At 52.4% G+C, this 16,715-nt stretch overlaps 1 protein-coding gene and 1 long non-coding RNA gene across 2 annotated transcripts; both read right to left on the bottom strand.

Moving 5' to 3' along the window:
- Window positions 1–6,751: 6,751 nt before the first annotated feature.
- LOC143822877 (uncharacterized) lies at window positions 6,752–16,329 on the bottom strand. Its single transcript, XR_013226283.1, has 3 exons — window positions 16,229–16,329; window positions 15,883–15,972; window positions 6,752–6,853 (listed from the first exon to the last, which is right to left on the bottom strand). It is a non-coding gene; the product is annotated as an uncharacterized LOC143822877 (long non-coding RNA).
- Window positions 7,882–11,514, bottom strand: LOC143822569 (uncharacterized). Its single transcript, XM_077307885.1, has 2 exons — window positions 11,088–11,514; window positions 7,882–7,973 (listed from the first exon to the last, which is right to left on the bottom strand). Exon 1 carries the CDS (start codon window positions 11,492–11,494, stop codon window positions 11,129–11,131), a length of 366 nt encoding a protein of 121 aa, XP_077164000.1. The 5' UTR covers window positions 11,495–11,514; the 3' UTR covers window positions 7,882–7,973; window positions 11,088–11,128.
- Window positions 16,330–16,715: the final 386 nt, after the last annotated feature.

Raw genomic sequence — 16,715 nt, 5'->3', positions numbered from 1 at the left:
GGATACACTTCTAGGTAACACTGTGTGTGAACGAGACCTTGGGGTACTTGTGGATTGTAAACTAAACATGAGGAGGCAGTGTGATGCAGCGGTAAAAAAGGCAAATGCCATTTTGGGCTGTATCAACAGGGGCATCACATCAAAATCTCTGGAGGAGGGCAGGATGCTGTTTCTGCTGGCTGAAGAGGAGAGGACACGCAGTAATGGGTTTAAACTTCAAGTACAACGATATAGGCTAGATATCAGGAAAAACATTTTCACAGTCAGAGTAGTTCAGCAGTGGAATAGGCTGCCTAAGGAGGTGGTGAGCTCCCCCTCACTGGCAGTCTTCAAGCAAAGGTTGGATGCACACTTTTCTTGGATGCTTTAGGATGCTTAGGGCTAATCCTGCGTTGAGCAGGGGGTTGGACTAGATGGCCTGTATGGCCCCTTCCAATTCTATGATTCTATGATTCTATGATTCTATGATTCTATGATTCTATGATTCTATGATTCATGTGCAGAGCCATATGCACAAAATTGATAGTGTTGTATTTCATGGGAGGTGCTAGGAATTAGGTAAGTTTGGCCTTGGAGTACAAAATGAAGCAGGGCACAGGCTGGTACAATTTTGTCAAGAGAATGCAATGGTCATAACAAACACTCTTTTCCAACAACCCAAGAGATGACTCTACACATGGACATCAGACGGTCAACACAGATTGATTATGTGCTCTGCAGCCAAAGATGGAGAAGTTCTATACAGTCAGTAAAAACAAGACCAGAAGCCGATTGTGGTTCGGATCATCAGCTTCTTGTTGCAAAATTTAGTCTTAAATTGAAGAAAGTAGGGAAAAGCACTAGGCCACTCAGGTATGAACTAAATCATATCCCCAATAAATATACAGTAAAGGTAAAAGGTAAAGGTATCTCCTGTGCAAGCACCGAGTCATGTCTGACCCTTGGGGTGACGCCCTCTAGCGTTTTCATGGCAGACTCAATACGGGGTGGTTTGCCAGTGCCTTCCCCAGTCATGACCGTTTACCCCCCAGCAAGCTGGGTACTCATTTTACCGACCTCGGAAGGATGGAAGGCTGAGTCAACCTTGAGCCGGCTCAATATACATTATATACAGTATACAAATATACAGTAGAGGTGACAAATAGATTTAAGGAATTAGATCTGATAGACAGAGGGCCTGAAGACGGTTCGCAACATTGTACAAGAGGTAGCAACTAAAACCATCCCAAAGAAAAAGAAATGCAAGAAATCAAAATGGCTGTCTGAGGAAGCTTTACAAATAGCTAAGGAGAGAAGGGAAGTGAAAGGCAAGGGAGAAAGAGAAAGATACACCCAATTGAATGCAAAATTCCAGAGAAAAGCTAGAAGAGATAAGAATGCCTTCTTAAATGAACAGTGCAAACAAATAGAAGAAAACAATAGAATGGGGAGGACCAGAGATCCTTTCAAGAAAATTGGAGATATGAAGAGAACGTTTCATGCAAAGATGGGCATGATAAGGGACCAAAATGGTAGGGACCTCACAGAAGCAGAAGAGATTTTAAAAAGGTGGCATAATTATACTGAAGAACTATACAAGAGTGAGCTTAACATCTCTGATAACCACAAAAGGGTAGTTACTGACCTGGAGCCAGACATCCTGGAATGTGAAGTCAAAAGGGCCTTAGGAAGTCTGAGCAACAATAAAGCTAGTGGTGGTGACAGCATTCCAGTTGAACTATTCAAAATCTTAAAAGACGATGCAGTAAAAGTGCTACACTCAATATGCCAGCAAAATTGGAAAACCCAACAATGGCCACAGGATTGGAAAAGGTCAGTTTACATTCCAATCCCAAAGAAGGGCAATGCCAAAGAATGTTCAAACTACTGCACCATTGTACTCATTTCTCATGCTAGCAAAGTTATGCTCAAAATTTTACAAGCAAAAGAAGAAGGGGACGACAGAGAATGAGGTGGCTGGATGGAGTAACTGAAGGAATAGGTGCAAACTTCAATGGACTCCGGGTAATAGTCGAGGACAGGAAGGCCTGGAGGATCATTGTCCATGGGGTCGCGATGGGTCGGCCACGACTTCGCACCTAACAACAACAACAACAAATATCCTCCTCTATTGGGGCCTGAGCATAGAATCATAGAATCTAGAAACATAAGAGTTGGAAGGGATCTCCTGGGTCATCTAGTCCAACCCCCTGCACTATGCAGGACACTCACAACCCTCTCGCTCATCCACTGTCACCTGCCACCCCCTTGAGCCTTCACAGAATCAGCCTCTCCGTCAGATGGCTATCCAGCCTCTGTTTAAAAACCTACCACCTCCCGAGGACGCCTGTTCCACTGAGAAACCGCTTTAACAAGCTATTTAAGGAGAAAGACTCCAGTGCATGACGACTAAGCAACCCTATCAAGTTACACTGATGTTTTATCTAATCTGTATTGCTTTAGCTGATAATCCTTGCAGTGGTGTAACTGTGTCAGTCTATTGCGGCAAGGCAAAACGGAAGTCCAGCAGCACCACATGTGCTGCAGTAAAATCCCTCTGAATCTCTCCCAGTTGTACTCCTAAGTGACCATTAAGGTTCTTTCTTGGTCCTCTGTGATGCTTCCTCTCCACTGAAGAGAGTTCCAGAGCGGAACAACTAGATTTGAGCCCAGGGTCCAACAAAAAAAGGGAGCTTGGACACTTGAAAGCTTATAGCCAAAAAACTTCTTTTCTACTAAGATGTTCCTGCACTTGAATCTAGCTGTTACTCCTCATTGTAGCTTCCTGCAATCCCACAACAACAGAAGTGACCTTTATTGCAAAGCCCCCCCCCCCCAACATAATTAGTACTGTAATGCCAGGAAGAACAAATGCTGCTTCTCATCTGCAGATTCCAGACAAGGTTGCAACATCTGTCCACATCTGGATTCTTGAGAGAGAGAGAGATTCTTTCTAACACCTTGAAGAATCATCAGCATTCCTCATTACATGTTTTCTGAGTGGACAATTTAAACTTGAGAGGGAGAGCTTCTGTTTTCCAGCCAGAGCAAGCAAAAATTGGGGGCAGCATTATGAGGAGTATTCTGCAGATCAGGGGTAGTCAAACTGCGGCCCTCCAGATGTCCGTGGACTGCAGTTCCCAGGAGCCCCTGCCAGCGAATGCTGGCAGGGGCTCCTGGGAATTGTAGTCCATGGACATCTGGAGGGCCGCAGTTTGACTACCCCTGCTGCAGATGAATGTGTCCCAATCCCATTTTGCACCTGGGACAGGTAGGAGGGGGCTGGGGGCAGGGCCTCTGCATAGAACCTCCCCCCCAAAAACCCACCCCTCCTCCCTGGGGCCAGATTTTTCACTGCCCCCAATGAGGGGCAGTGGCAGAGAGACCAGTCACCATAGGTTACCACAGGCTGTGAGTCCCTTGGCTCGTCCTCGCTGTCAGAAAGGTGGGATGGGGGACCAGCAGTCATTGGGGGGCAGTGAGCTCCAACACCTGTGCCAGAGGGAAGGCGGGGGGGGGGTCGCACTATGTGGCTGTTGGGCATCTCTCCATCCAATGGAGCAACTGCCGAGCCTAGCCTTGGGTCCCCGGGGGGACGTGGGACCGGGCCTCCTGCGGCCAGTGGGGGTGTACCGAGCCATCCTACACCTGCTTTAGCAGATGTCACTGGGTGGGGCCAGTTTGGGTAAGTGGCTCCCACTTCCCAGGGGGCTTGATGGGGTCCAGTGAGTGCCCAGGGCGTGGTCTCTAGTCACCATAGCCTAAATATGCCGTTGTGTGGGGGTACTTCCTGGGAATTTACACAGGGTAGCAGACTGGCTGCTCAGTAGCCATAGATGGCCTTGAAGGTACAGCAAAAATCCGCCCCCCCCCCTGCTGTTGTGGTGGGAGGTGACTGGAGTTGTACTCAAAGGAGAAAGCCTCCCAAATGGGTGGGGGGGGGATGCAGGGTGCTTAGGCCCAAAGCGTATTCGCGGGTTTGTGGGAAACGTCACCAGAGTGGATCCAGGAGCACAGAAACCCCAGGGAAGGGGGCTGGTTGGCTGAACTGCAACGGGCTACAGGAGTCTGTTTTCAGAGAAGGCAGCTCCATACTCCCTGCCAAAATCTAGACTGTACATTTGGATTTGTGTCAAGCAGTGTGCATAAGCCCCTGTGATGGTTTTAAAACAAATGCGAGAAAGACACTTTTAACTGCAAGTATTACATCCAGAGAATGACGCAGCTTTTGCAAATGGATAAAGCGGGAAATACACATAAAATGTGGCTGCCAGTTTTTGACAACTTCCATTTGTTGAATGTGGTCCAGCAAGCTATTAGTCCCAAGAGGCGCCATAAGAGGAAATGATCCCATTGGCTGCAGACCTCATTCCTCTTGGCTGCCTTGTTCCTGGCCGATCCCCCAGGGGCCAGGTGCAACGCAGGGAGACCTCTGCACACCCTCGCAGGAGGGTCAGGATGCACAACACCCTCCAGCACAAAGGCCAGCAGCAGGAAACAGATCAAGCGAACGGCAGGGCCCCGTGGGTTCTATTAGCGCTGAGCCAGGACTGTTAATCCCAGTTTTATGGGGCCCAGCTCGCGTGTCTAGGGGATGGAACGGCAGGCAGAAATAAAATTTCCAGCTCAAGTCACAGATATTCCTCCTCCTCCCCCCCCTTCCTGCTTTCCCCCTGCCATCCTCGTCCCAACCATTCCCTCCCCTCCCTTCCCCAGTGGCTGGGTGTGGAAGATGGAGAACCGATGAGGTGGGATGGAGAGCAAATCCAATGTGTGACGGAAGGTGTGTTACAAGGAAGCGTTACCAAGGGATATAGGCCTAGCTCTAGGGCAGTCTGTCCGGTTCTTGCTGCAGCCCACCAGCTGAGCTGCAATTGAGTTTGCCAACTTCTAGGTGGGCCCTGGAGTTCTCCCAGAATCATAGCTGTTCCCCAAACTACAGAGATCAGCATCCCTGGAGATAACGGCCGCTGTGGGCATTGTCCCCTGATTAGATCCTTCTCCTCCCTACCCCTTGCCTCCGTCTGCCCCCAAAGCCCCATGAATGTCCCAATCTCGAGCTGGCAACCAGAGCTGCTATGCCCACAATCCGAAAAGATGCCCAGGTGTTTTGTGCATGACCCTCATGTACAATGAAGTCTTGCCAAACATTTGCTAAAAGGCCAAATCCACACAGGCAAAAGGAAAGGCCCTTCCTGATGCAGGAGTGAAGAGCTTGTGGCTCTGCAGAGCAACCCTAGAGCAGTCTGGCCAGAGCAGCAGTGGGGCTGACGGACTTCCTTCCATGCAGCCCCCGGCTGGGGAAAGTGCTTGACCGGCAGACCCCACGGAAGGGACGAAGTTCAGCATCCAGTGAGAAGGGCCATCTGTCAAGCAAAGTCCAGCCAAGGCATTGAGTTGCGTGGCTTCCCCAAATAATCGCCATTCATCAACTGCAGGGGAGTGTTTCCTGCCCAGGATCACAACTCCAAGAAGGGGGGAGATCTGGGGCGGGTGGGGGCTGGAGTGAGGAAGGCGCCATTTTTCACAGTGATGGATGGCGGGAAGGAAAGTGGAGGACGCAGGATATGGCAAAGATCTCCAGATAAGCCTTTCAGGTCCCTCAGGGAAGCTTCTCAGCTGCAGAGGAGGCTGGGGGTGGGAGAGCCCTTCTGAGAGGGGGGGGGCCTGCCTGGGCGGCAAAGGGGGAACTGGAAGGGCTTGAATTGTCTGTTCTGAAGGCTGAAGTTAGGGTAGTTCTTACACAAGACAACAAACCTTTAACACTGCAAACCTAATTCCAAAAAGACCCAAGCCAGCAGAAGACAAGGGGGGTGGGGGACAAGATAGTTCTGCACGGACTGTGGGAAGGAGGAGAAGCAGCAAAATTATGATGGGGGGCAAGAGGGCAGAACTCCAGCTAGGGGGGAGTGCATGATGGAGAGGGGGGCCAGCCTCAGCTTCACCTGGGCAGGATGCTGGGCATGTCATGTAGGGAGGCTGGTCCCCCGAGTCTACAACGGTCAAAGACCCTGGAGCCAGCCAGGCCAGGTTTGCCAACACTGACTGGGAGATTCCAGGAGATTTGGGAGTGGGTCCTCACAAAGGTCCAATGCCCAAGAGCTCACCTTCCAAACCAGCCCTTTTCTCCAGGGGAACTCGTCTCTGTTGTCCCCAACCTTTTTATCACCGGGGACCGGTCAACGCTTGACAATTTTACTGAGGCCCGGGGGGGTGGGAGTCTTTTGCCGAGGGACGTTGCCGCCTGAGCCCCTGCTCCGCTTGCTTTCCCACCGGTGTCCCTGACTTCCCGCCACCCGCTGGGTGACGCTGTCAGCAGCAGCTGCGCAGTGCCATGCCGAGGGGGAGCCCCAGCCATGGCGGCCGATGGAGAGCACCAAAGGTGAGCTGGCAGCAGAGTGGCAGGGCAGCCCCCGAGGCAGCAGCCGGGGAGGAGGACGAGGAGGAGCCACGGACCGGTACCGACTGATCTACGGACCAGTACCGATCTCCGGACCGGGGTTTGGGGAGCACTGCTTCCAGGGGTCCACCTGGAGGCTGGCCTCCAGAATCCCACCCGGCCCCCGCACTTACTCACTCCACCAAGCTGGCTCTCATATGGCCACTGGGGTGTGTTCCTGGAAGGGCTGTGAGTAGGGCTTCTTCCTCGCCCGGCCCACTTCTTTCTGCTGCCAAAGAGACCTTTCAAAAGGGATTCAACACATTTTAAGGTGGGTGACGAATAACCAATCCATTTGCATCCGAGCAGCAGGTGCAGTGCGTGTGTTGTGGCCGATGCTTTCCAGCCTGATTTGCATCTTCTTCTTCTCTGAGGCTGGAGGCAGAATTGAAGACGCAGTAGACAGGATTGTGTGGGACTCACGAACTCCAATGCCTGCAGACAGAAAACGCAAACAGGGCACTGCTGCCTTACCCTCATCTTTAAATATAGGACAGGGTCCTATTAAATAAAAGAGTAAGGCCACCTGGGGAAGAGTTAGGGCGGGCCCTGTCCAGGATAAAAACTCAGAGGGCCCAATCAGGAGCCGCAAAGCGGCTCCTGATTGGGCCCTCCGAGTGTCCATCCAGGGCCAAGCAGCCAATGGGGAGGCGCGCAAAGTGCCTTCCTATTGGCCCCTCACCAGGACAGACCAAAATTCCATTCACCCAGCCCAGTCTGGCTGCCAGTCTACTCCTGACCACCGCAGGGAGAGGAGGTCAGCAGGGCTGTTAAGGGGGGTGAGAACAGAGGCTTGGACAGGCTGTGCCAGCCCTTTTCGCCCCAAGGCTGTCCTAACTGTCATGTTGTCAGACGCACAGGAAACTCACAACAAAACTTATTCAAAAGAAAATAGTTTTATTGATTAGCACTATACGCATTGGACTGAAAGTCAAATCTGACTCGAAGCCAGATTTGCCTCAGCTTATCAATACATTTCTCCCGCCCAAAACTTGACAGTTCCCAAGGAGGGGGGTTAGTGAAGAAAGACATATGTGAAACAAAAACAGGATTCCAAACTCCCATCCTTGAGAGAGGTGCAAACAACCCTGTGAGCCCACAACAAGATAAGGTTAGAATAACATCACTATTCTATTTTATTGCTTACAAACTACAAGGCCGGGGCTAGCAGGCGCCAGGTCCCATTAAACAATATAACTGACATGGAGGAACTCAGGCTAATTTATGACAGAGATTCTACAATCCTGACATCCCTCCGCATTAAAACTAACTTCACTCCCCCATCTAGCCGGCATCTACCGGGCGAGGGCAATCAGGAAATGCTCGATGGAAAGCCCGGAGAAGGCGGGGTGCCTTTACATTCCCTGCCTCCACCCACTCTTTGTCCCCCGAGGGGAAATCTTTCCACTCGATCAGATATTGAAGGCGACCCTTGTGCAAACGAGAGTCTAAAATTTGGTTGACTTCATAGTGGGTGTCTTTGTCGATGTAAATTGGCACAGGCTGGTCTGGAGGAGGGTGCCACTCGTCTGGGACCGGAGCTCTTCGCAGCAGGCTGGAATGAAAAACCGGATGCACATTCCTATAAGTCTTTGGTAAAGCTAGCTCAACAGTCACAGGATTAATTAGTTTTACCACCTTAAATGGCCCCACATATTTAGGGCCAAGTTTCTTAGATTTCTGCTGGCACCTTAGGTTCTTAGTAGACAAATAGGCCAGGTCTCCCACTTTCCAATCAGGCGCAGGTACTCTTTTCTTATCTGCTTGAGCTTTATAGGCCTGTTTCGCCTCTTTGAGGCTAGCAACAATTTTTGGCCAACCTGTACTGATGGTCGATGCCCATTTATTTATGTCAGGAGTTTCAGTGGAGCTGAGTTCCCAGGTGGGGGCTGTTGCCAAATCAGTCCCATACACTACTTTAAAGGGTGATACCCCTGTTGAGGCATGAACCCCATTGTTGTAGGCAAATTCAGCCAGCGGTAATAAGGAGACCCAATTGTCCTGCTGGTGATTGATAAAGCAACGCAAATACTGTTCCAGGATTTGGTTTACCCTTTCGGTCTGGCCATTTGATTCAGGGTGATAACCCGAAGTGAGGGCTTGCTCCACCCCCAATAGTCTCAGGAGTTCCCTCCAAAACTTAGAAACGAACTGGGGGCCCCGATCCGTCAGGACACGTGTCGGGATCCCGTGCAGACGTACCACGTGTTCAATAAAAAGAGAAGCCAATTTTGGTGCTGAAGGCACTCCCGTGCAGGGAATGAAGTGAGCCTGTTTAGAAAAAGCATCTACTACCACCCAAATAACGGTGTTCCCGTGGCTGGGAGGGAGGTCCGTAATAAAGTCCATAGTGACATCTGTCCATGGACGAGAGGGGGTGGGCTGTGGTTGCAATAGCCCCTTTTTCTTGCCCCCAACCGGTTTCGAGGCAATACAAATAGGGCACCCCTGCACGTATTTCTCCACATCTTTGCGCAGGGACGGCCACCAATACTGTCTCCTGACTAGGTGCAGAGTTTTCACGAAACCAAAGTGTCCAGCAGTTTTTGCGTCGTGGCAAAGTTTCAAAACTTTTCCCCTGGTCGCAACAGGAACAAAGAGTCTCTCGCCCTTAAAAAAGAGCCCTCCCTTCTCCGACAGATCAGGGCGGAGGGAGCCAAACTCCGGATCTTGTGACATCTCCTTCTGGACCCAGCCCCCTGGGATGGGCGGAACAGTCTTTACGTGGCTGCGCGTCACGGCGGCCATCCCTAGTTGGGCGGGGGTAAAAACGGTGTCCACCAATGGGTCTCGTTTGCTGTTGTACTGGGGCAGGCGTGACAATGCATCTGCCAAAAAGTTCATTTTACCCGGCAGATGCTTAAGGGAGAAGTTGAAACGGGCGAAAAACTCCGCCCATCTCATTTGCTTGGCGGACAGCGATCGGGGCTGCTTGAGTGCCTGAAGGTTTTTATGATCCGTCCAGACGACAAATGGGATCGCGGACCCCTCTAGCCAATGCCTCCAGGTGGAAAGGGCCAATTTTACTGCAGCCGCCTCTTTTTCCCAAATTGCCCAATTTCGCTCTGCCCCTGAGAATTTCTTTGACAGATAGGCCAGCGGGTGTAACTTCCCGTCCTCCCCCTCTTGGAGGATCACGGCCCCCATCGCTACGTCCGAGGAATCTACTTGTACAGTAAATTGCTTAGAAGGGTCAGCATGGGCCAGTACTGGTTCGGACGTAAACAACAACTTTAGTTTGTCAAATGCGTCTTGACAGGGGGGAGTCCACAGAAGGGGCGTCCCTGGGCGGCTCGCCGCTTTTCCCCCTTGTTTGGTTTTCAACAAGTCAGTGAGGGGCAACGCCACTTTAGCAAAATTAGGGATGAAAGTCCTGTAAAAATTAGCGAATCCTAAGAAACTTTGCAGTTGCCTCCTGGTGCGGGGAGGTTCCCAAGCCAGCAAGTCGCGCACCTTGCCAGGGTCCATCTCAATCCCAGCCTGGGAGACACGGAACCCCAAAAACTCCACCGCATCGCGGTGGAACTCACATTTAGACAGTTTAGCAAACAACTGGTGCTTCCGCAAGCGGTTGAGCACTTCGCGGACCAGATCAACATGACTCTCAACATTCTCAGAGTACACAAGAATATCATCAATAAAAAACCAACACCCCCTGGTACAATAAATCATGCATAATTTCATTAATCATATTCATGAACACGCCCGGAGCGCCGGCGAGGCCGAACGGCATTACGGTGTACTCAAACTGCCCCAGGGGGGTATTAAAGGCCGTTAAATATTCGTGCCCCTTCTTGATCCGAACTCGGTAATAGGCTTCCCTCAAATCCAATTTCGTAAAAATCCGTGCCTTCCCCAAATGGCCCAACAAGTCTTTAATCAGGGGGAGCGGGTAGGCATTGCAGGTAGAGACCGCGTTCAACCCACGGTAGTCAGTACACAAACGTAGCGAACCGTCCTTCTTTTTTACAAAAAGGACCGGGGCCGCCAATGAAGACGTGGCCGGTCTAATAAAGCCCCTCGCCAGGTTCTTATCCAGAAAATCCCTAAGCTCCGCCATTTCCCGGGGGCTCATGGAATAAAGTTTGGCTTTGGGGAGTGGTTCCCCTTTCTTCAATTCGATGGCACAGTCAGTTTTACGGTGGGGAGGGAGTTGGTTGCACTCGACCTCCGCGAACACATCCGCAAAGTCCCGATACTCAGGAGGGAGCGCTGCCCCCCCCGATCCCAAAGCGGCCACAACCCCCGTACTTGGGGGATCCCGCGGTCGGGCGTGCTGCTCGCAGGCGGGAGAGGTAAAGTCCACAGTCCCTTCTTTCCACTTCACTAGGGGGTCATGCTCCTTCAACCAATCCAACCCCAACACACAAGGGAAGGCAGAATGAGGGGCTACCAAAGGCTGGATTTGCTCCCAATGTTTTTTTATGTCCAAGTCCATTGGGCGCGTTTTCGCTGTGGCCTCCCCTCCGGGAGCACATTTCCCGTCTAATTGGGTGATTGGCAAGGGTTCCCTCAGCGGCACCTTTCCCACCCCCAAAGTCTCGGCCAGTGCCGGGCTCACTAGGGATTGGGTGCACCCCGAGTCCACGATACACCGGACTCCCACTGTTTTCCCCGACTTGGGGTTGGAGAGCTTGGCAGGCAGGAGTAGCAAGGGGGAATCACTCACCACGCGTTTGCCCCTGTTGGCGGCCTGCTGGCGGGGCGCCTTTACAGCAGACCGTCCTCGTTTCCCGACTGCTCCTCGGCTTGATCCTCGTCCTCCAGCCCGCTTCCCTCCTCCGAGTCGTCCACTGCTGGCACGGTAGCCACTGGCACCAGGAGAGACTTGGCACTTTTCTTTGGAGTGGTTTTCTTGGCAGGCTGGGCTTTCGGTGGGGCGCTGCTCACGGCCTTCGGAGTCGCTGTTGCTTTTGTCGGGCAGTGTGCGAGAAAGTGCCCCGCTTGGCCGCAACCCAAGCACAGCCCCTTTTCCATGCGCCGGGTGCGCTCAGACGGCTCCAACTTGGCTCGGGGCTTGGCTTTCGCCGGGGTGGAAGTTTTCGCCACGGTTTTGCCTGCCAGGACCTGCACCATCGAAGCTCGCTCCAATCGATTTTCCATCTCCCCAGCCAACTGGACCCACCCTTCGACTGTAAGCGGGTCTTCCAGGAGGAGGCATTTGTCTGCCAGAGTAGGATTGAGGCCCCCCACAAACGACAGCACGCGTTGGGGCTCCGTCCAGTCCGGCACGGAGGAAGCCAGCTCCTTAAACTCTCTGGCGTACTCGACCACTGACAACTTCCCTTGCCGGTGAGCCCTGAGTTTTTTCTCCGCGGTCTCCCGCTCGAACGGTTCCACGTACATCTGGCGCAGGGCTCTCATAAAATGGTTGTAGTCACGGATGGCCTGGGGGTGATAGCGGTACAAGTCCACGAACCACTTGGCTGCTTTGCCTTCTAGGGCTTGACCCACGAAACGCACTTTCTCAGCGTCGTCCTGGAAAGTGAACCCCATTTCCATCATGTAGGCCTGGAGGTGCACCAGGAACGTAGGAAAATCGGAGGGGTCTCCGGAAAACTTAGCCTTGAATTTATAGGTGCTCCGCATCTCCACACCCCGGAGGTGGGCCGGTAGGCGCCCCGGGCCCCAATCCGCCGGTGCCGGGGCCGGTACTGGGGGTCTTGCACCACGGCCAATGCCTCGTCCTCTCCCCGCCGCCGCTCTTGCTCGTTCCGCTGCCCGTGCCGCCTCTGCTGCTCGCGCTGCCGCTCGCGCCGCTTCGCGCGCCGCTGCTGCCGCCGCCGCCTCGGCTCCCGCAACGTCCGCCGCCGCCGCTGCAGCTGCCGCCGCCGCTGCATCCTCGCCTCCGTCCGCGCCGTCCCCTCCGGCCCCATCGCCGCCCGCGCCGCCTTCGTCTTCTCGCTCCTCGTCCTCGCCTTCTCGCTCTCGCTGCGCTCTCGCTCGAGCCTCTGCCTCCGCCTCGATTTCCAGCTGCGCCCTGGCCCTGGCCAAAATCGTACAAAGCCTCAGAGTCCAGCCTTCAAATGAGCCATTTTTGCCTGCAGTTGGTAGGGAGTGGTGCAGGAGTGTCCCTCCTGGCCTATGGGTTATGGCCAGCCCTTACCAGCAACTGTTTGTATTCTGGGATGCAGACAGGCAGACCAGCATCAGTCCTGTGAGTCTGGAAAGGGTAGGAAGATATAAATAAATATTTACGGCCTGAAACTGTAAATAGAGAACAAGTAAATGTCTGGAGACACATAGTAACTGAAATTATTTATTGGCCTGGCAAATAACCTTGGCCTGGCAAATAAAAAAACAGTATTAAAAACCTTACTAAGGTCAAGACTGCTGTGCACAGACAGTCTTCCTCTTAGGGTTGCCAGCTTCCCTGTGAGGTTTTCTACCCCACCTCCCTCATGGGGAGTCTGCTATGGGGAGAGAAAGGGAAGACAATTGGAAAATGCTTTGAGACACCTGAGGCCTGCTGGGTCACTGCGGCCCATTCCCAGTTCTCTCAGATCTCTCACAACCCTACATACCTCACAGGTTGACTATTGTGGAGAGACAAATGGAAAAGGTGTTTGTAAACCGCTTTGAGACTCCTTTGGGTAGTAAGCAATAGGGTACAAAAATCCGTTCTTCTGAGGAGCAACCATGAAAGAAGCATGTGGGCACATAACATTTTACCAACAGTGAAAATATGGGAGACAGAAGGAACAGGGTGGACACCTGTGTACTGTGACTACCCCGTGTGTATTAGGGCAGAGGGGCATTTTGGTGAATGTGGCCTAATTCACACAAGAAGGGAAATGATGCAGAACTGGGAGGAATTGGTTGCCATGTAATCTCCCCCTAAGAAGAGTCTCTAGTCTGATTTTCCCTTCACATATCTGAGGACATGGCTCTGGAAAGCTCATCTGTAACCACTATGCCACAATTCCCAAAGGTCAGTCCTCTCCCACAATCAACGAATATTCCACACCACAGGTTCTTGACACCCCTCTCTCCACACCCATGGCCTCATTTGCCACCATGCCACCACAACCTCCCACACAACACACACATTCAATCCCATGCCCTTACAGACTGGACAACTCCTCCCCTTCCTCTTCCCACTGCCAAGCTCTAGCGCCCGTTGTATTCTTGGAGACAACGGGCTTTGCCCCTAGTTACAAGAATAATCCAGCAACCTTTCACCTGACGTTACTTTGTTTTCTCCAGGTCAGTAAGTAGGAATGGGATCCTCTTCTGCCTTCAGTCAAGCCGTCATTGGGTAGTGGTCTCCCCCCCACCCCGCCCCCATTATTCAGTAAAGACAGCCCTGTTATTGTTTTCTGCCACGTTGTCCTGCACACTTCAGCACCCAGGCCTAGGATGGCTATGCCCACACAGCCCTGCACTGCATGATCGTTGTGCTGAAGCAACTATTTATTCATATAAGAACCAATTCTTCTCTTCTTCTATTTATCCTGGGGCAACTTGTCCACGCAAGGAAACCCAGCTGCCAGTGACTGCCACAGGAGGTGTGGGGCGTGGGAGCAGCCAAAAACAGCCATGGGTGTTGCCACTCTCCATGCAGCCTGTCTGGCTCCTGGGATGCCCTCTTGCCAACTGCTTTGGAAAAGCTCCTGTCCCTTCCAGGTGGTCTGTGAGGCCCTGCTTGGCTTACTGAGGAAAGGGGTGTCACCGTGATCCTGCCCATCCTTGGTGGGATCCTGATTCTGCAACTGAATGAATTCTGCTTCCAGGCTGAGAGGCTTTTATTCGGAAAGGACTGGGCAGGGGGTATGTCTGCCTAAGTTTGGAAGGGTTTTTTTTCTTAATGTTGGAGTTTTTCCTAGTTTGTGACATGGCTTTCACATGGCTGTTGTTTTAGCAGATGGATTTGAACCCTGCACATCCCTTCTTGCAGTTGCCCATTTGTCCTCAGGAATAAAAGAGGGGCCGGGGGACTGAGTCATTAAAATCCAAAGAGAGACCCCATCAAAGAATTAATATGGCATTACGAGTTCATAATTAGGGAACTATAAACATTTATGGGAGTACATTAAAGGCAAGTTCTACACCATTAGTCTGCTCTTCTGTCCTACCTCAAGGGACGGAAAGGGAAGGCTCTTCTGTCCTTCCCCCAACCTGATTTTCTGTACCTGCTGCTCAGCTACTGACGGAATCCACCTCCCCCACTGACCTCTTCTGTCTGTGGCAGGACTGCCCACGGGATGGTGGGACAGGACTGCCAGGCCCCTCCAGGCCCCCTTACAGTCCCCTCCAGCCCATGTTTTCTTCAGGAAGCTCAGCAGGGCTGGCCCTGGTGGGAACTGGGGTGGGAAGTCCAGGGTTGTTACTATGGCAAGCCTCCTCAGAATGTCTCTTGGGAGGAAAAAACAGCTGCAGCAGGAAGAGATAGACGGCTGTCCCTCTGCTGCCCCCAAATTCCTCACCCCCACTCCTTCTTTCTTTATTTTTATGTATCTTTCAATTTGTACCCTGTCCCTCCTGGCATGCCAGCTTGGGGCGGCTTCCAGCATTCAACATTACAAAATAATATATCTATAACTTAAATTAAGAGCCTCTTGTGGCGCAGAGTGGTAAGTCTGAAAGCTCTGCCCATGAGGCTGGGAGTTCGATCCCAGCAGCCAGCTCAAGGTCGACTCAGCCTTCCATCCTTCCGAGGTGGGTAAAATGAGTACCCAGCTTGCTTGCTGGGGGGTAAACGGTAATGACTGGGGAAGGCACTGGCAAACCACCCCGCATTGAGTCTGCCGTGAAAACACTGGAGGGCGTCACCCCAAGGGTCAGACATGACTCGGTGCTTGCACAGGGGATACCTTTACCTTTACCTTTATAATTTAAATTGTATAATAATAAAATCATTAAAAATTTAAAAAATCATAGCTAGTCATCAAATGATTTGTCACAGTGCATTTCAATCTCTACCAGACTTCAGTAGAGGGGGCCCAGCTAACATCTGGTCCGCCATCCTGCCCCCCACCAAATGAGCTCCATCTTACAAGCCCTGCAGAACTTACAGGCCCTACAGTCCCAAAATTCCTCATTGCCCCCTTAATCATTCCACTGTCCCCGGGGGGGGGGGTACAGCCCACTTTGGGAGCCTCTAGATTATAGTTTCTTTCTCCCTTTTTTATAAAATGCGGCCTATCCACAGGACTCAACAGCACCAAAATGATACCTGTTTTCATTCAAATGAAGATATCATGACTTCCTCCCCAGAATTCCCCCTTCTGTTTTCCTGGCAGGCTTGGCTTACCTGAGATGCAATATGTTAGAACCAGGGGTCCCCATCCTTTCTGAGTCAGTGGGCACCCTTGGAAAGCTGACTCTGGACAGTGGACCCATCCACAAAACAGCTGCTGCCTCAGGTGGAGCCAACCACAAAACCTCAGGGAGTGCATATGTTTTGGAAATAGCTTCTTGTACACACACAAGTATACCTATTGAGCTTCATAAGAACTACTCACCAGGCAGTTGGATCTTCCATGGCCAACTCCCTTTCTGATAATGCTTGGAATTCTCCAGGAAAGGAGTTGGCACCGCATTGGAGACCCCTCCTGTGTTAAAGCAAAGAGAATGCTCTGATGTCCAGATCGTAACATTGCACACCTGCTAGCAAAATTGGCCTGCCATTGCATTTGCCATGTTTGTAAGAGGAACAACCATTCCCTGGGACAGGCAGTGTACATATTTCACTGCATTCATTTTATGAAGCTAAACTAGTTTCAAAGCCCATTTCTAAAAATGGGCCTTGAAAGGGGAGAAGCGGGAAGGGGAAAGAAGCGAGGAGGGCCCCCGGCCGCGGCAGCTTACCTGGTTGTCCGGGCGTGTCCAGAGCTTGCAGAGGCCGGGGCGCTGGGCAGGCGCGCAGGCCGCTCCGGACAGCGGCGGAGGCACGCGCAGCCTTCTTGCGGGGCGCGGCCTCATTAGCCTGACGACGGCGTGCAGCTCGCTCTGCAGCCGGGGGAGATTTCTGAATGAGCTGCCTAAGTCACCTGGCGGCTTGTTGACACAGCCTGGCCTGTCCGCGGCAGCCGGCAGGCGGGCCGGCTCGGGCCAGCTTTTCCAATTAGCTCCCCGGAGGCTCGGCTCACGTTCCTCGCTCGACCTTTGCGCTTCCTGGCAGCGGAGCGCCTTTGCAGAGGGGCAATTTTGTCAATGGAGTCCCCCCCCCCGAGAAGGACTCGCTCGGGCTTCCCGCTTCCTGGCAGCGGAGCGCTGGCTCAGGCCGGCTTTTCCAAGCAGCTCTGCGGAGGATCGGCTCACGTCCCTCGCTCGGCCTTGCCACTTCCTGGCAGCG

Source organism: Paroedura picta, chromosome 13 (assembly GCF_049243985.1).
Source record: "Paroedura picta isolate Pp20150507F chromosome 13, Ppicta_v3.0, whole genome shotgun sequence".
NCBI classification, from domain to species: domain Eukaryota; kingdom Metazoa; phylum Chordata; class Lepidosauria; order Squamata; family Gekkonidae; genus Paroedura; species Paroedura picta.
This window is presented reverse-complemented; position numbering and strand designations above follow the sequence as displayed.

What these genes read in the sequence shown, in the direction of transcription:
- LOC143822569 (XM_077307885.1), bottom strand. Translation starts at nt 11,494, where the DNA reads ATGGTGCAGGTCCTGGCAGGCAAAACCGTGGCGAAAACTTCCACCCCG.